The sequence below is a fragment of the Tachysurus vachellii genome, chromosome 1, assembly GCF_030014155.1.
Source record: "Tachysurus vachellii isolate PV-2020 chromosome 1, HZAU_Pvac_v1, whole genome shotgun sequence".
NCBI lineage: Eukaryota > Metazoa > Chordata > Actinopteri > Siluriformes > Bagridae > Tachysurus > Tachysurus vachellii.
Genome location: NC_083460.1, coordinates 34,805,722 through 34,820,625, shown reverse-complemented (window position 1 = coordinate 34,820,625; position 14,904 = coordinate 34,805,722). Strand labels below are relative to the sequence as shown.

The window sequence follows — 14,904 nt, the reverse complement described above, 5'->3', positions numbered from 1 at the left end:
TTATGATACCAAGATAAGTATTCATTATTACATGTCAATGCTGATTATTACATCAACAGAGCAAAAATCTCTTTAGTTCCTGGAGATTACTATTAATCTAAACAATTCATAAGAACAGAACATGTATTCTTTCTTTCTTTGAAAAGGTACTGAAAATATTCTAACAACTTGACAAATAAAGCAGCAGGTTAAACAATGCACTGTCAGCCAAGTTTTGTTTTTGGGAACAGTTCATTTTGATTATCTCCTATTATAAAAGTGACTAAAAAGCTTATCAGTAGATGTTTCATCAAGAATAACCAGCCGTAAAAAAAAAAAAAAAAAAAAAAAAAAATCACAGTCACATTTGTGCATGGTGACACCATGACAGAACACCATATATATTTTTCCTTTATATAGATATTGATGTGTATATATATATATGTGTGTGTGTGTTCCTGATTTAAAAATGTATGTTTAATATGCAATTGATAAATGATATGTAATCAATAAATAGATTTACAGAATGAACAAAATCAGATACCCAGATGGGATACATTGGGCATAGAAAACTTTCTTCCATAAAAGCGCAATCAAGTAACTTCTATCAAGGCCACGGTTCTCAGCTTTAAGTGTACTCCAACATCAATATAAAAAATGTACTGTATGGCTGGGTTGATCAGGCGACATGCATCATAAGCTCTTCCAGGGCACGATCTCGGTGGTTCCCATGCATCAGCAGGACTGCTTTGATAGCATTCTGCTGAAACCCCATCTCATGAAACTGCGTGAGAAGGTGAAGAAACTCCTTGGCCTAAAATACAGACAAAAAAGTGTTTCAAACTACTGCTAATATTGCACAAGAGTCAACTCTAGTCTTACAACAGGTACAGGTAATGGTAAAGAACTGATTAAAAAGTAATTTTTTTAAATTAATAATAATAATGAAAATAGATTTTTCATTTAGGATATCAAACAATTACCTTTGTCTCACAGTTCTGAAACATCTCCAGAGCTTCCTCTACTTGACACTCATCATAGCCAAGTTCACACAGATGCTCACTTGCCACTAGGTAACTCAGGATCTGAAGAAGAACATCCATTTATCTGGTTAATGTTTTATACCATTCTTACCAACTTTGACAACAGTAACTGTAATAAGGGGTAAAACAATTTGGGCCATGCTGTTATAGGAAAATAATGAACTGAAGTGAGGTGTAATTAAAGTAGTTCATTACTGTTATATATAACACAGCATTTTGCTGTGGTATATATTACAAATTTCTAATGATTAAAGAAAACACATCTATTAACAGTTATGTTCATCAGTTAAAACAAGTTAGTTCAATTAATAATTATGTCATCTCTAAACAACCATTTTTCCTCTTTGGAGTTAATAAGGTATAAAATTCACAGACTTCTCTTTCCTGAAGACTTTCCCATGTCTGGAATTACTATCATTATCACTGTCTAATTTATTTTAAAATTCTCTCTGAAGAGATTTAGTACCTGGCACAGGCCATTACCTCAAAAATAGGCTATATTTAACTATAAAACAATATACAGTTGTATGCAAAAGTTTAGGAACCTCTGACAATTTCCATGATTTTCATTTCTAAATATTTGGGTGTTTGAATAAGCAATTTCATTTTAATCTATCAATCAGATAACTGAAGGACACAGTAATATTACACATAGTAGTGAAATGGGGTTTATTGGATTAACAGAAAATGTGCAATATGCATCAAAACTAAATTAGACCGGTGCATAAATTTGGGCACCCTTGCCATTTTGTTGATTTGAATACCTGTAACTACTTAGCACTGATTCATTGGAGCACACAATTGCTTTGGTGGCTCATTAAGTCTTGAACTTCATAGACGGGTGCATCCAATCATGAGAAAAGCTATTTAAGGTGACCAATTGCAAGTTGTTGGTTTTTTTTAAACTCCTCTGAAGAGTGGCAACATGGAGGCCTCAAAACAACTCTCAAATGACCTGAAAATAAAGATTGTTCAACATTATGGTTTCAGGGAAGGCTACAAAAGGTTATCGCAGAGATATAAGCTGCCAGTGTCCACTGTGAGGAAATGGAAGACCACAGGCGCTGTTCTTGTCAAGGCCAGAAGTGGCAGGCCACGTAAAATATTGAAGAGGCAAAGGCGAAGGATGGTGAGAACGGTCAAAAACAGCCTACAGACCACCTCCAAAGACCTACAACATCAACTTGCTGCAGATGGTGTCACTGTGCATTGTTCAACAATTCAGCGCACTTTGCACAAGGTGAAGCTGTACTGGAGAGTGATGCGAAAGAAGCCTTTTCTGCACACATGCCACAAACGGAGTCACTTCAGGTTTGCAAATGCACATTTGGACAGGCCAGCTACATTTTGGAATAAGGTGCTGTGGAGTGATGAAACAAAGATTGAGTTATTTGGTCATAAAAAGGGGCGTTATGCATGGTGGGAAAATAACACGGCATTCCAAGGAAAACACTTGCTACCCACAGTAAAATTTGGTGGAGGTTCCATCATGCTATGGGGCTGTGTGGCCAGTGCCGGTACTGGGAATCTGGTTAAAGTTGAGGGTCGCATGGATTCCACTCAATATCAGCAGATTCAAATTCAGCAGATGTCTAATTTCGTTTTGATGCATATTGCGCATTTTCTGTTAATCCAATAAACCTCATTTCACTACTGAAATATTACTGTGTCCTTCAGTTATTTGATAAATCAAAATTAAATTGCTGATCCAAACCCCCAAATATTTATAAATGAAAATCTTGGAAATTGTCAGGGGTTCCTAAACTTTTGCATACGACTGTAACCTAATTCATCATCTAGATCTACAGCAACATTGATGAACCCAGGCTGCATGGTGGTTCCTGTCGCTTTAAAAAGAATGAAACCGAAGTTGTAGTGTGGAACGAGAGAGCGATGATAGTCTGATTGGTCACCTGAACAGTATGAGCTGTTGATTCAGCTCTGATCATCTGACTCACCCTACTGCCTGCTGTTAAGCTGACCGGAACACTGTACAACTAATAGAAATCGCATTAATTGGCATTAATTTATTTGACACAAAATTTTGCATGTCACATATTTTAAAACATAGATTTCAGGTTAGTTTGTTCCTGTTCCTTAAGTGTGATTCTGAATTTACATAACTGCATTAAAGAGGTGTGAGCCTATTATCATGCCTAGGCTGTATAATTATAATAATAACCTCTTATTTTTTAAGGTGCAATTTATAATATTCAAAAGTGATCCCTATTCTATAATGATCATATTATTGTACGGTTAAATTAGAAAAATCACAGTACTACTGACCGTCACACATACGTTTAGGCATGTAAACATATAAAGATTTTAAAGCATAACATATAAAGATTTTATAACATATAAAGATTTTCTGGACATCTGCACACCCCCATCTTCATTGCAACAGATATGGATATGATGGTTAGGTGTCCACATACTTTGGCTATAGTTATTTTCTACATATATAGTTCTAATATATAGAATCTCTCAAGTCAGGTTTTATCATTTAAACTTTTCAATTTAAAATAATATTTCATTTCAATTCCATTCCAATTCCAATTCAATTCCAAAAAAACAACTTTATAAAAAAAAAGTTTACAATTGGAAATGAGTTCTCACTTTGATTATCAGCATCATCCACATCAATGTCATGTCTTGCAGAATTCATGTCACTGAATTTGACAAACCAGTCTAATTTATGTCTCTTCACTTGTCCTCACCAACATCAATGAAGAAATAATTACTGATTAATACATTGTTCGGTTAATTTATTTTCATGTTCTAAATAACATTTCATTAGGTTTGTCCTCTGTCGTCTGTAGAGTAGGTAAGTGCTCTTATCTGTTTTGATGGACATTTTAAAAGCCAGTATCTCATTACAAACTTGTACAGATACAGATTTATATATCTGTTTCACAACTGATAAGGCAGTTTCAGTAGAGGGGGTATATTTGGTTGGTGTAAGGGATGGAAATGATCAACATTTCATTGTAATCGTATTCACCTCACAGGCAGTAGAAGGTTTAAATGAAATTAAAAACAGCTCCTACAGAACATTCTCTAGCCAGAGCAATGCTGCTACCACAAAGCCACAATTATATTCTTAATACATTTCTCTGTATTTTAGCATCACTGCTAAAGCTGACTTCCTATTTTTATACCCACTTGGACACTAAGAACAGTTAATGCATCTGGTGGTGGAAACTTCAGGGAGATATGGTATTTATTCTGCTGTGGTATGCTATTTGTACACACTCATCATGACCTGAATTAGATTAAGATATCTGAATCCAGATGTTGTTTCCAGAAAAAGGAGCTTCACTGAAATACACAGTGAAGGAACAGGTAGGTAAATAAAACATCTGGCAGCAGTGGAAGATATTATATAATTACATCACTGCAGAAAAATGTATTCAATTTCCATGTGTTACTGTGAGGATTTATTCACAGTAATGGACTTTTGTACTGTCTTTATATATGATATAAAGATTGGAAACATACATCCCATAAGTTCAAAATATGCACAGCATTATAAATACTTCACTTGTAGTATACCTAGCCAAATGTCAAAAGCTGTACTATGAAATTCCAGGAATTGGATACTAGTGTACATTTGGCCAAATGCTACTTGGTTATAAGTTAATTAACCACATAATTGTTGGAACAAGGGTTAAAGTAAAGGCCAAGGGAAAGTAAGAATATTCGGGACCACAAAGGATGCTCAGTGGGAACAGTGGGAAATTATATTGTAAAGAGTTCCCAAAGACATTGTGGGTAATCAGAACCATTATATCAGAGGAGGGATGTATACTGTATATTGGTTATACTGAGGTTTATATTCCAGAGACATCCTAAAGAGATTCTGCATTGAGCTGAACTTCCATTTAAAGTTAGTTTTTTACAGTGCCTATCTTCCTCCATGGCCATACTGATCAGAAGGTTAGGACGTCAAATCATTGTATTGTTAGATTATCACTGTTGGTGACCATGCCTTTTTGTATCCATTCCCAAACATCCAAAAACAACTGTACAAAATAATACTACTATATTGCATAACATACCACATCATTATTGTTTTCATTACTATTCAGGCATACCACATAGTGTGTATGATTAATGCAGCACGTTCCACATTGCCAAATCTTCTTCCACAAGTACAGTAGCTGTAAATTTGCATGTTCCTACTAAAGAGGGTAAAAATTCTCAAATTCTACTGTGTGTACTATTCTAATATGAATTAAACGTACACATAGTGTATGTATTTCAGCTCTGGATTTTAAAATGAATGCCTGCATGTACTGTACATCCGGCAATAATGTTCATGAAACATTACTCCTCAGACCCCACCAACCTGCTCTGGGCACAGATGGCCTGTTTTCTGTAGGGCAATGATGGCTGTCCGTAGTGGGTATCCATGCTCAGTTACAGCCTCCAAGAGCTGCTGTTCTTCAGGGCTGAGAGCTGAGAGCAGCTCCAAAGAGGAGTCATGGACTGTCACATGGGAACCGAGGGAAAGCGTGGGGGCCAGGGGCACGCTGGAGTTCATGCCTGGAGACTGGAGGGAAAACAACAACATTGGTTTGGAAAGTTAGTTTCCACAAGAGAGAAGAAGGAAAACACTGCACTATTGCCAAGAAATTAACAATAAAAAAAAAGTATAGTGACACACTGTTGAAGTGCTTTTTGTTAGTTTAATATTTTCACATTAACTACTTTTATTTCAAAATAAATTTCTCTATATTACTGCTCCATTTATTTCACCTGAACATAGTGTGTTTAACAAGTCATGTTAGTCATAGACTGTTATTAGTGGATTTTTATGTACTTTTATGCACTCTTTGTGCTTTTAAGCATTCTTTGTGCTTTTATGATTTGATTTCATTTTTGTCTACCAATTTCTTTCCACTTTAACAGCAAGAATCGGTCAATTTTCTTATTTATAAAGTACTCTGTGTAAGGGGCATAGCATGTAGGTGATGCCATAGACCTTGATAGTTAATAGTTCATCTCGGCACTGACTTTGACACCTAGCCTTGGTTAGAATAACATGTAATGGGCCTTTCCATGTGCTAATCCAATCCAACTTGTGGCAGCTTGGGCAGATTCCAGGAAAAGTCTTTACACTGGTTATAATTAGCTACTTCGATCTTCAGGGACAGCTAAGAAATGTGGATTGATTAAGAAGTGAAAATAGCTGGGAGAATGATGTCACTTGAAAGTCAGCACTATCAATAGCTAACAGTACTAACCACAAATAGCCTAAAGGTTAACCCTATCAATGAATAAATTTAGCACAGGGCTATTTGAATAGATCGTTCTGGGGTGAATAAAATATCCTAATCATATGGGTACTGCTGTTACTTATGTTGCAAATAGTGTATTCATAATGAGGACAACTATTACAGGCTTAGACTTTTACAAAGCATGGCTCAGAAGAAAGTGTGTAACGAATATGAGAGTCTATGCAGAAGTCTCCATCATACATATTGGAAGGATGTGATTTTCAGACCATAAAATAATAATTCTTTCAAAAAATAAATAACCAAATTTTGCTTAAAGCTATTGAAAGTTCATTTAAAGGTGCACCTTTCTAACCTGTGTAATGGGTGTTGTGTGACGAAGGGTCAATTGTTGTTGGCTTGCTGTAAGCTCATGAAATGAATCTCCGCAGTTCTGCATTTTCCACAAGTTCTTTCCTTGTGCTTTCAAATTTGGTAGAGAGCACTGAAGGATACAGGAGTGCTGCTGTTTGGAAACACCGCAACACGATGGTAGGTTGAGATATGAAGAGCTGCGAGAGCGTAGGTCCTTCGTATCTAACTTTTGTCCCCTTGAGCCTGAATTGTCACCTTTTGGTTTTGTGAAAGAAGACTCCTGATTATCATAAGAGTCATCATCATCCGAATTGGAAATGTTGAATGTGACTCCATCATTCATAGCATGGAAGTGAGTAGCATTAAGACTGTGGCTGCGTCGCCGAGGATTGGGCACCCAGAAGTCACTGTTCCAGCGGCTAGCCAGCCTGCTCTGCTGTGGACTGCTGAACAGCATCCAGTATGGAGGGCAAGTCGCTGCCAACTTAGAGGGTGCCTTGGGGTTGAGTGTGTTCAGCACACTGTATCCACCCTGCACACTCGTCAGAACCCAGTTCTCAAGACTGAAGACATACTGTCAATACAAGAGACAAACAGGGAACCTCTGCATATCAATGGCATTACCTCAAACTTTTAAACTTTATGATAACTAAGATTTATTTTCATAAAAGTCTACTTACAGCAGAGGTGAAACTCTGAACATATAGTTAAAAGGTTCACCACCCGCCATTGGAATAATATTTGATGTAGCCCAGATGCTTGATGCTTCAAGTGTTTGAAATGCTGAATGAAGTAATTCAGGCAATTTCCTGTTTGAATTCTGTCAGCATTCCAGAGTATATAACACAGCATAGATCTACGATCGAATCCCACTAGACATAAACTATATTTCTTCATTGCCCTCATCACTATGATGACTGAGAGAACCTCAACAAAGTCATTCAAAGGACAAATCAAAACCCCAGCCAATCTCAACAGTCTTGTCCATTCGTTCCCATTTAAAATAGACACCAAATGTTGGTTCTGGATGGACAAAGAAAAGTTTGAGGGGGAGTTTGAATAAAACACAGCACTACCTTTTCCATAAAAGGCTCTTGCAAGCTCATTTTAGATCAGATAACAGAGGCTATTGACTCTCCACTTACATTTATGGCAAAGTATCTGAACTGATGTGTTTTGGCATTTAGCCAGAAAACCATAATGCTATCTGATATGAAGAACAGTCATCATCCAACAGTCTTTTTAAATGGAAGGTTTTGTGTTGCGATGACAAATTAAACCTCATGTTCTGAGCAGTACTTCTATTTTAACAAACTTGCCAAAAACAAGTTGCCAGCCATGTTGAAGGTAGGCCGCTATGGTAAATAAAAAGTATTACCAGCAGATCAGCACTCCATGAGTGATCTGTCTGTTTTCGGATCCTGCCGCTGCTGCTTATTGATAATTAAATTAAAGGAGGAAAACGTTCGAGCCAGCAGATGTTCTAGTTCAATTCCACTTATCCAACAGTGAAGCCAGAGCTATCAATGTCCAGAAAAGCATTTCCAAGAACAACATGCTTTGGGAAATTAATCCTAAAGTCCAGAAGGATGACATAATTTAGTTAAAAGAGATTGATAGGACTGTCTTTTGGCCATAATATGAAATCAGACTGTTTATAGAGCTGGACTGTCTGTGTGGTTCTGTGTGGCCCTAGGTGAGATCTTAAGAACGTGTATAATAAACAAAAACCAGAGAATCATGACAAGTCACGCAATATAATAGGTTAGTGTCGAGGGATGCACACTTGTGCAGTCAGTAGTCTTCCTACCTCACATCCTCACTTCTGTCTTTCCATGTGAGATTCTACTGGGATTTCTGGTTTCCTCCTCCTATTTTTAAAAGAGTACATGCACTGTCTATGCTGAATTTTCTCTAGTTGTGTACAAGTGTTAAATGTGTGTATGTATGATGACCTTCAAAAAACTGGCATCCCAGTATGTAGGGTAAAGGCTCCATACATATTGTACGAACATCACTTGCTAATGTTATAGGTGAATTACATGTAGCTAACTAGAGTAGCAGAACTCTGTAATGATTAGCTATCTACATGTAAACAGTACTTCACTTAGCTAAAGACTTGAAAGAAAGCAAACAATAAGAAGGTTGAAAATTCAAGTGTGGAATTTAAAAAGCATATTTTTTTAAATGGCCTGTTAATGTTAAAGCGCTTCTGTACATGTAACAGCTTACATATTATTACAAAGTCTTGAAAAACTAATTGAAGAAGCTAACAGGTCATGCTAAAACATTTAGTAGATCACCAAGATGTAACCTCTGTTTCCAGAAGGATCTTTAGATAGTCTGGAACAGTGATTTCTGGAGCTGTGACAAGCTCCACCTCCTCTTTGACTTCTTCAAGAGGTATTTTGATGGGCACTTCATCCAGCCAAGACATTCTCCCTTTCACTGAAAAGACAATCATTAGAATTGTATTAAAGAGAGTGTTTAGATTGCTCCGATTTGGACTAAAGCTACAGCAGCTGGCACTGTTTTTCCTAAATGCACTGCAGAAGCATCTTAATCAGATCTTCCCCTGAATTCCTTCATAGCAAAACGCTCTAGTCTACTGGGTTCCATGCCTTAATCACAACATTGTGCATGCAGACAGAGGATTAAGGGATTAGAGATTACATAGTCTTGACCATCTGACTTGCAGGTTTCAACTAATGTGATACTGTGATACACTTCCTCTTGGAAATGTTGATCTGGAATGTGTTTTGTGTACCATTTCTTTCAGGAAATACCTAGGAAACTTATGTCGTGTCAAATGGCAGCTTATTTCTGAATGGACAGTTTATTGCCTCAATCTAGTGATCTAGGAGAACTACAGGAATAATCATGGCCAGCAAAAACTTGTTACAAAGCCCATGATAGAATACTCAGAAATCTTTTCAGCTCGAGACCCTTAACTGATCCTGCTGCTTTGAACTACCCGCATGGGTAGTTCAAATGGGTTCAGACCTTTAAACCAGTCCAGATGCTCAGTAAAATCTCCTAAATTGTTTTCCAGAAGGTTTAAAATGTCAGCTGACTAGCAAATCCAATAGATTTGCAACTTCTATTCAAATAAAATTGAGAATTTTAAAGTCAGATCAAAGTGATGCAATGTGGTCTGATTTTTAAGATCACGAGGAACAAGAGCAAGAGTCTCACTGTCTGGTCTTTAAAAGATTTGGCAGGTTACAAATCAAATAGAATCGCATCTGGATCTACACCGAATTGTTTTAATCAAAACATCATCAAGCTTGAAAATTATGATTACTTTTAAGAGAGTAGACATACTTCATTAAGGGGGCAATCATCACAAACACTATTAAGCGGATTGTGTTACCCAATAAAAAAAAAAAAGGACACAGTCAAGTTTTCAGATGTGTCTACAGACAGGATTACAAACAAAGGATTCCTGGTTTACTATTTAAACAATTTATAGACAAATCCTTTTGGGAACCTATTTCATAAACAAGTAGCCCGACGCTTATACAAATCCGAACATAACCATCTTACATCCAATAAAATTAAGTCAATGCCTTCCCTAAAACACTGGAAAGCATCTGAAAGCAAAATAACAAGCAAAACTCTACTTGGCAAAGTTACATATAAGCAAAGATCATGTTCATCACATCACCCACCTGTTTTCTGGAGGGTGTGTGTGTGTGTGTGGTCTCAGAGCTGAAGCCGTTTGTGCTTGTCATGTTATTGTCAGCCTACTTAAAGGGATAACCCTCTGCTCCATTAATCCACTAACATAACACCTCACCGTCAGCTGTTTACCTCAGCCTGTTTCTGATTATTTATATCCAATACAGCAGATTTACAGACATCAAGGAAAATTAGAGTATAAAAAGAGAGACATTTCGGAATTAAAAATGTTTTTCTGTGAATTATTCTATTGTAATGATTAGATGTAAACACTGCACAGCCGGCATAACCTCTATTAACATTGTTGAAAAAAAAAGTCATTTCAGAGCTACATGTGCGATCACTATGCTGCATCGTTGCTAGTCAACATGGTTTGTGGCTAATTCCTGAGAACTTCCTGGGATGATCTCTGCTTGCTTAGCTTTTCAAAAGAAACAGTCACAAACACTCACCCAAGACAAACAACTCACTATATACACTTTATTCTTGTTAGTATTTACATAGCCCAATAAATTATAACTGGCTTTAGGACGATTTTGGTGCACCATAAAGTAAAATAAAAAAGTTGTAGTGCAATGTGTAAAATATCAGTCAATAATAAATTGCATGTGGTTTTTCTAGACATTCATTTCTCAAGAGCCATGGCCCAGACGTCATCTGCTGGTGGATCTGGTAGAACCCAACCCTGAGGAATGGAGGAACCATCAGGGTGATCTACAGGAACCAAAAACTGATCCCACTCTCTCCTAGGGTAAAGGACATAATAAAGAGAAATGACCGGACGGAACACTTGACTGCTGTTTTGCTTAGAAACTTAGAAAACATGACATGTTGACTTTAATTTATCTGTGCTGATGCTCCTCAACCAAACAGTTCTGCTGCAGTGTATTTACTCCTTTTAGAATTCCACCACTTCCAGTGTCATATCACTCATATCCTGTACATCCTGCACCTTGTTTCCTGTTTAAATCTGAGCTTAAATTAGCTTAAAGTTGTGTGTCTGGCAAAAACTGAAGGTTATATAATTAACTAATAGTCCATTGTAATAAACTGATATTCTGCTTATAAAATTAGGTAACTTTGTAGCTACACAATGCAATACAATGATTATAATAACCATATATAATAACTAGCAAAGAGCAAAGCTTAAAGCTATTTATAACACCATCATTCAGTTGAATAAAAAAAAACATGGAAATGACGACTTAATCGACTTTTTATTTCTTTAATAATGCTCATCAGACCCTACATTAACCTATTTCATATGTATTAGTGAAAATGCTAATTACTACGACGTCCTAACCCTTAAGTCTCAGTAAAGACAAAGAAGAACAGAGCCTCTGTAATATGTGTAAGCTCATTTTATAAAGAGATTAGACGTGAAGAATGAGGGCAAAAGAGCTGATAAATTCGCTTATAAAGTAATCCTGGAAAGTTCTTCACCTTATTTGGATGAGTGCGTGCAGTGAGCTCTCTGCCTGAGTGTAGTACTCTTGGTACGGCTGAAGCGGGTGATCAAGAGGCAGTTCAGCTAGGAAGAAAGAACATAAGAAACTTCACTGAACAACACAGTCATGCTTTTTAAATGAAACAGTAAAGACAAGACCGACACACACACACCTCACTAATCTAAACCAAATGTTTTGCTGATAAAGACTGTGTGAAAACTTGCTAGACATGTAAACAGGATCTAATGCTTATATAAAAAGAGGAGAAATATTTCCTCTAGCACTGTGTGAGCTTGCCACAGGAATCAGCAAGCAAAACGTTTGCTGGAAATTACCTCCAAATAGCATTGTGTTGATCTCTCGCTTTTTCTGCAGCAGCTTCTCTCGTTCTTTTTTTTGCCGCTTCTCACGATCACGTTTGCGCTCTTGTTCTTGTTCTCCCTCCAGCATGACTCTCAGCGCTTTCTCCTCAGCCCCGTAGACAGCTGTGCGTTTACTGATCAGACTCCTGAGTCGCGTCAAGTGGCCCTCAAACACCTCGTCACTCTCCTTCTCTGGGAACATACCTGGGGGTAAAATATAAGCCTTTAGATTATACAAGTGTTTCATTTAAATACATTTAAAAAATTATTTTTATCATGTTAAACTTATAAATAAATCGTATATAAACCTTTTCTGGAAGCAGCATCTTTGCGGAGTTTTCGCAGCTTTTCCAGAGCTTTGAGTATGTCCAGCATTCTCTTGGCATCAGATTGCTTCTTCCTGACTTCAGACAACACAGCATCAGCCGCCAGCTTCAGTTCTCGCTCCTGCATTTAGGAACAAAAAGCAAAAGCATTCAGGAAATGCGTTCCTCTTCAAAACACTACATTATTCTATGGACTGCTCAAGCCTCGTTACGGTGGTTGCCTAGAACCTAAATACAGTGGTCACTTTTAACACAGGAAGAAAATGCTAAGGAAGGAAGGTGATTCAACTACAGACCATCTGGGGCTACTGTTTTTAGCTCTGTGATGTTCCATGGCCCATTTTTATAAATAACAGTGTATTATACAATGTCGGAAACCACATAAACAAGCCAAGAACACACTGAACTTGACAGAGATTAAGAAGGCTGTAAGACGAAGCTAAACTAGTGGCTACAAGATGTCCAAACAATTTTTTTTAGCTTTATAGCTTAAGTATAAAACTAAAGTAGTTCATTTCAGGACCAATCATGTCTTAGGTAGAATCCAGATGGCGACTGGAATGTTAGTCCATCACCACACACACGCACACAGACACACACACACACACACACACACACACACACACACACACACACACAAGCACACAGACACGCACATGCACCCTTTAGTGCAGCCATTTGAACCACTGGCCTGTTTACATAGATTTGGAAGGTGCAAGGAATCCAGATAACCCAAAGGAAACCCATGTGGAATTATGCATTTCATTTTGTCCCAAACAGCTACTGGGACCAGGTTGCAGAACAAAGAGCTGAACCTGATCTCCCACCTGTGTGGAGTCCAAGCAAAAAGTCCAGGAGGCGGAGCCAACTCAGACCGGTGTGTTCTGATTGGCTATTTATATGAAGCGTTGTTATATATATCGCACACCATGGAGGAGCTGGATCATGTACAGCAGTACAGAAATCTCCATTCGAAACACTACAGCACCCCCTACTGTATGTACACGTATAAATACTCGATTCTCACCCGTTTCTTTTCTTCAATTTGTTGCATCTTCTTCATCTGCTGCTTATCGATGGCTGCTTCTTTCTCTGCGGCTCGCGCTTCTTGCTCTATTTCCTCCTCCTCGCGCTCGGCTTTCTTCCTGCGCATGCGTGCTCGCCTCTTCTTGATCCAAGCCAGTTTCTTCTTCACCATGTCCACTCGACCAGGATCGTTCAGAGTCTTCACGCTTTCTTCCAGGCTGCCCTTCAGCTCTACAGCTCTCGAGTACGAGTCTGTCCACGCGTTTTCGTTCTCAAGGTTGTTTTTTAAACTTTGACACACCTCTGAGAGCTCAGAGAGCATTTTAACTGCAGTGTATAACTTCTTCCTGAACTCCCACACAGACTGCTTTGGAGGAGAGAGCTTGGTAGATGATTGTGTAGTTTTTCTCCTGCCTAAGAAAGCATTAACCCATTGCTCGTCTTGTTTTCTCTGCCAAGCATCCGCATCAGATGTGTTCCTATTTTTGTCAGAGTAATCATAAGGAGCTTGTGATGGATCATGATGATGATGATGATGATGTTTACCATAATGCACAGAGTAATTATGAGCCAGGATGTTATTAGTTTGAAAATCAGGCTGATAGGACGGTGCAGAGTTAGAAAAGCTTCCACTCTGATCAAAACGTCCTCTATGATAGTGATCCATGTCTCTGTTGAGGGGGTGAAAGCGCGGTGGATCCTCAACGTGTCCAGAGTTTAAAGTTGAAGAAGAAGAAGGTGTCAGTGATGGAGATGTGGGGAAATAACCAGGAGGAGGTCTGCTGGGGTCGAATGGTGGATGAGGAGGATAGACATGAGGAGACCTGTGTGGTGGTGCTGCTGGTCTTCCTGAGGGAAACGGTGGCCAGTGATGGTGTGTAACCTGCTGCTGTGAGTAAACATCCCATGACTCGTGTGTAGGTGCTGCAGAAAAGTCTCCTCTCGGTGCCATATTCCCTGAAGGTCCAAGTGAAGGCGCATGTTGTCCACCTGTATAACGATATTGCTGAGGATCGTCCATATTCACGCTGCAGTGTATCTGCCTTTCAAATTCCACCACTTCCGGAATCACATCGTGTACATCCTGCACCTCGTTTCCGGTTTAAATCTGATTGGCTGACACGGACTGTTACCACAGTAACGAGCTGAAATATAGTCCGTTAATGAACGAATAGTTGTAATTACTTGACCGCTTACTTCTAAAAATTCGGTAACGTTCATTGTAAATAAAGCGATGACTTTAATTACTTTAATCGCTAGCAAATTGCAAAACGTAGCTACGATGAATGCCTTCGTTCAATCCAACAAAATGTGGAATTGATTCAACTTTTCCTCAGTTTACTAACAGTAGGCATTTAAAAGACACTATTAAGCCTAAAACTAGTCGATAATGTTGCTATCTATATACATTTAATTCAGGCGGATAAAACGGCTACCTAAGAGCAGCC

The 14,904-nt window shown here is 38.1% G+C and overlaps 2 protein-coding genes across 3 annotated transcripts; both read right to left on the bottom strand.

The window, feature by feature from the left end:
- Window positions 1–424: 424 nt before the first annotated feature.
- On the bottom strand, window positions 425–8,001 carry ubap1lb (ubiquitin associated protein 1-like b). The gene is made up of 4 exons (XM_060884400.1): window positions 6,606–8,001; window positions 5,371–5,574; window positions 963–1,064; window positions 425–793 (listed from the first exon to the last, which is right to left on the bottom strand). The coding sequence occupies exons 1-4, from the start codon at window positions 7,068–7,070 to the stop codon at window positions 659–661; spliced, it is 906 nt and encodes a 301-aa protein (XP_060740383.1). The 5' UTR covers window positions 7,071–8,001; the 3' UTR covers window positions 425–658.
- Window positions 7,062–14,647, bottom strand: pdcd7 (programmed cell death 7). 2 transcript variants are annotated; one of them, XR_009649329.1, is made up of 6 exons: window positions 13,458–14,647; window positions 12,413–12,551; window positions 12,078–12,308; window positions 11,738–11,825; window positions 8,928–9,061; window positions 7,062–7,187 (listed from the first exon to the last, which is right to left on the bottom strand). XR_009649329.1 is itself a non-coding variant. In XM_060884390.1 (5 exons), the coding sequence occupies exons 1-5, from the start codon at window positions 14,475–14,477 to the stop codon at window positions 10,920–10,922; spliced, it is 1,599 nt and encodes a 532-aa protein (XP_060740373.1). In that variant the 5' UTR covers window positions 14,478–14,646; the 3' UTR covers window positions 10,761–10,919. The 2 variants fall into 2 exon arrangements, 1 of the variants encoding a protein (XP_060740373.1); XM_060884390.1 differs by lacking the exons at window positions 7,062–7,187; window positions 8,928–9,061 and adding an exon at window positions 10,761–11,040 and having other exon boundaries at window positions 13,458–14,646.
- Between the last annotated feature and the right edge of the window lie 257 nt (window positions 14,648–14,904).

Bases quoted from the DNA above. Each gene is read 5' to 3' on its own strand.
- pdcd7 (XM_060884390.1), bottom strand. From the start codon at position 14,477: ATGGACGATCCTCAGCAATATCGTTATACAGGTGGACAACATGCGCCT. The intron at 12,552-13,457 runs GTGAGAATCGAG...TCCTAAATGCAG, and splicing joins AAATTGAAGAAAAGAAACGG to GAGCGAGAACTGAAGCTGGC. The intron at 11,041-11,737 runs GTGAAGAACTTT...CCTTTACCCTAG, and splicing joins CACGCACTCATCCAAATAAG to GAGAGAGTGGGATCAGTTTT.
- ubap1lb (XM_060884400.1), bottom strand. From the start codon at position 7,070: ATGCTGTTCAGCAGTCCACAGCAGAGCAGGCTGGCTAGCCGCTGGAAC. The intron at 5,575-6,605 runs GTGCACCTTTAA...TTTTCCCTCCAG, and splicing joins CCATTACACAGGTTAGAAAG to TCTCCAGGCATGAACTCCAG. The intron at 794-962 runs GTAATTGTTTGA...TCTGTATTTTAG, and splicing joins TTCAGAACTGTGAGACAAAG to GCCAAGGAGTTTCTTCACCT.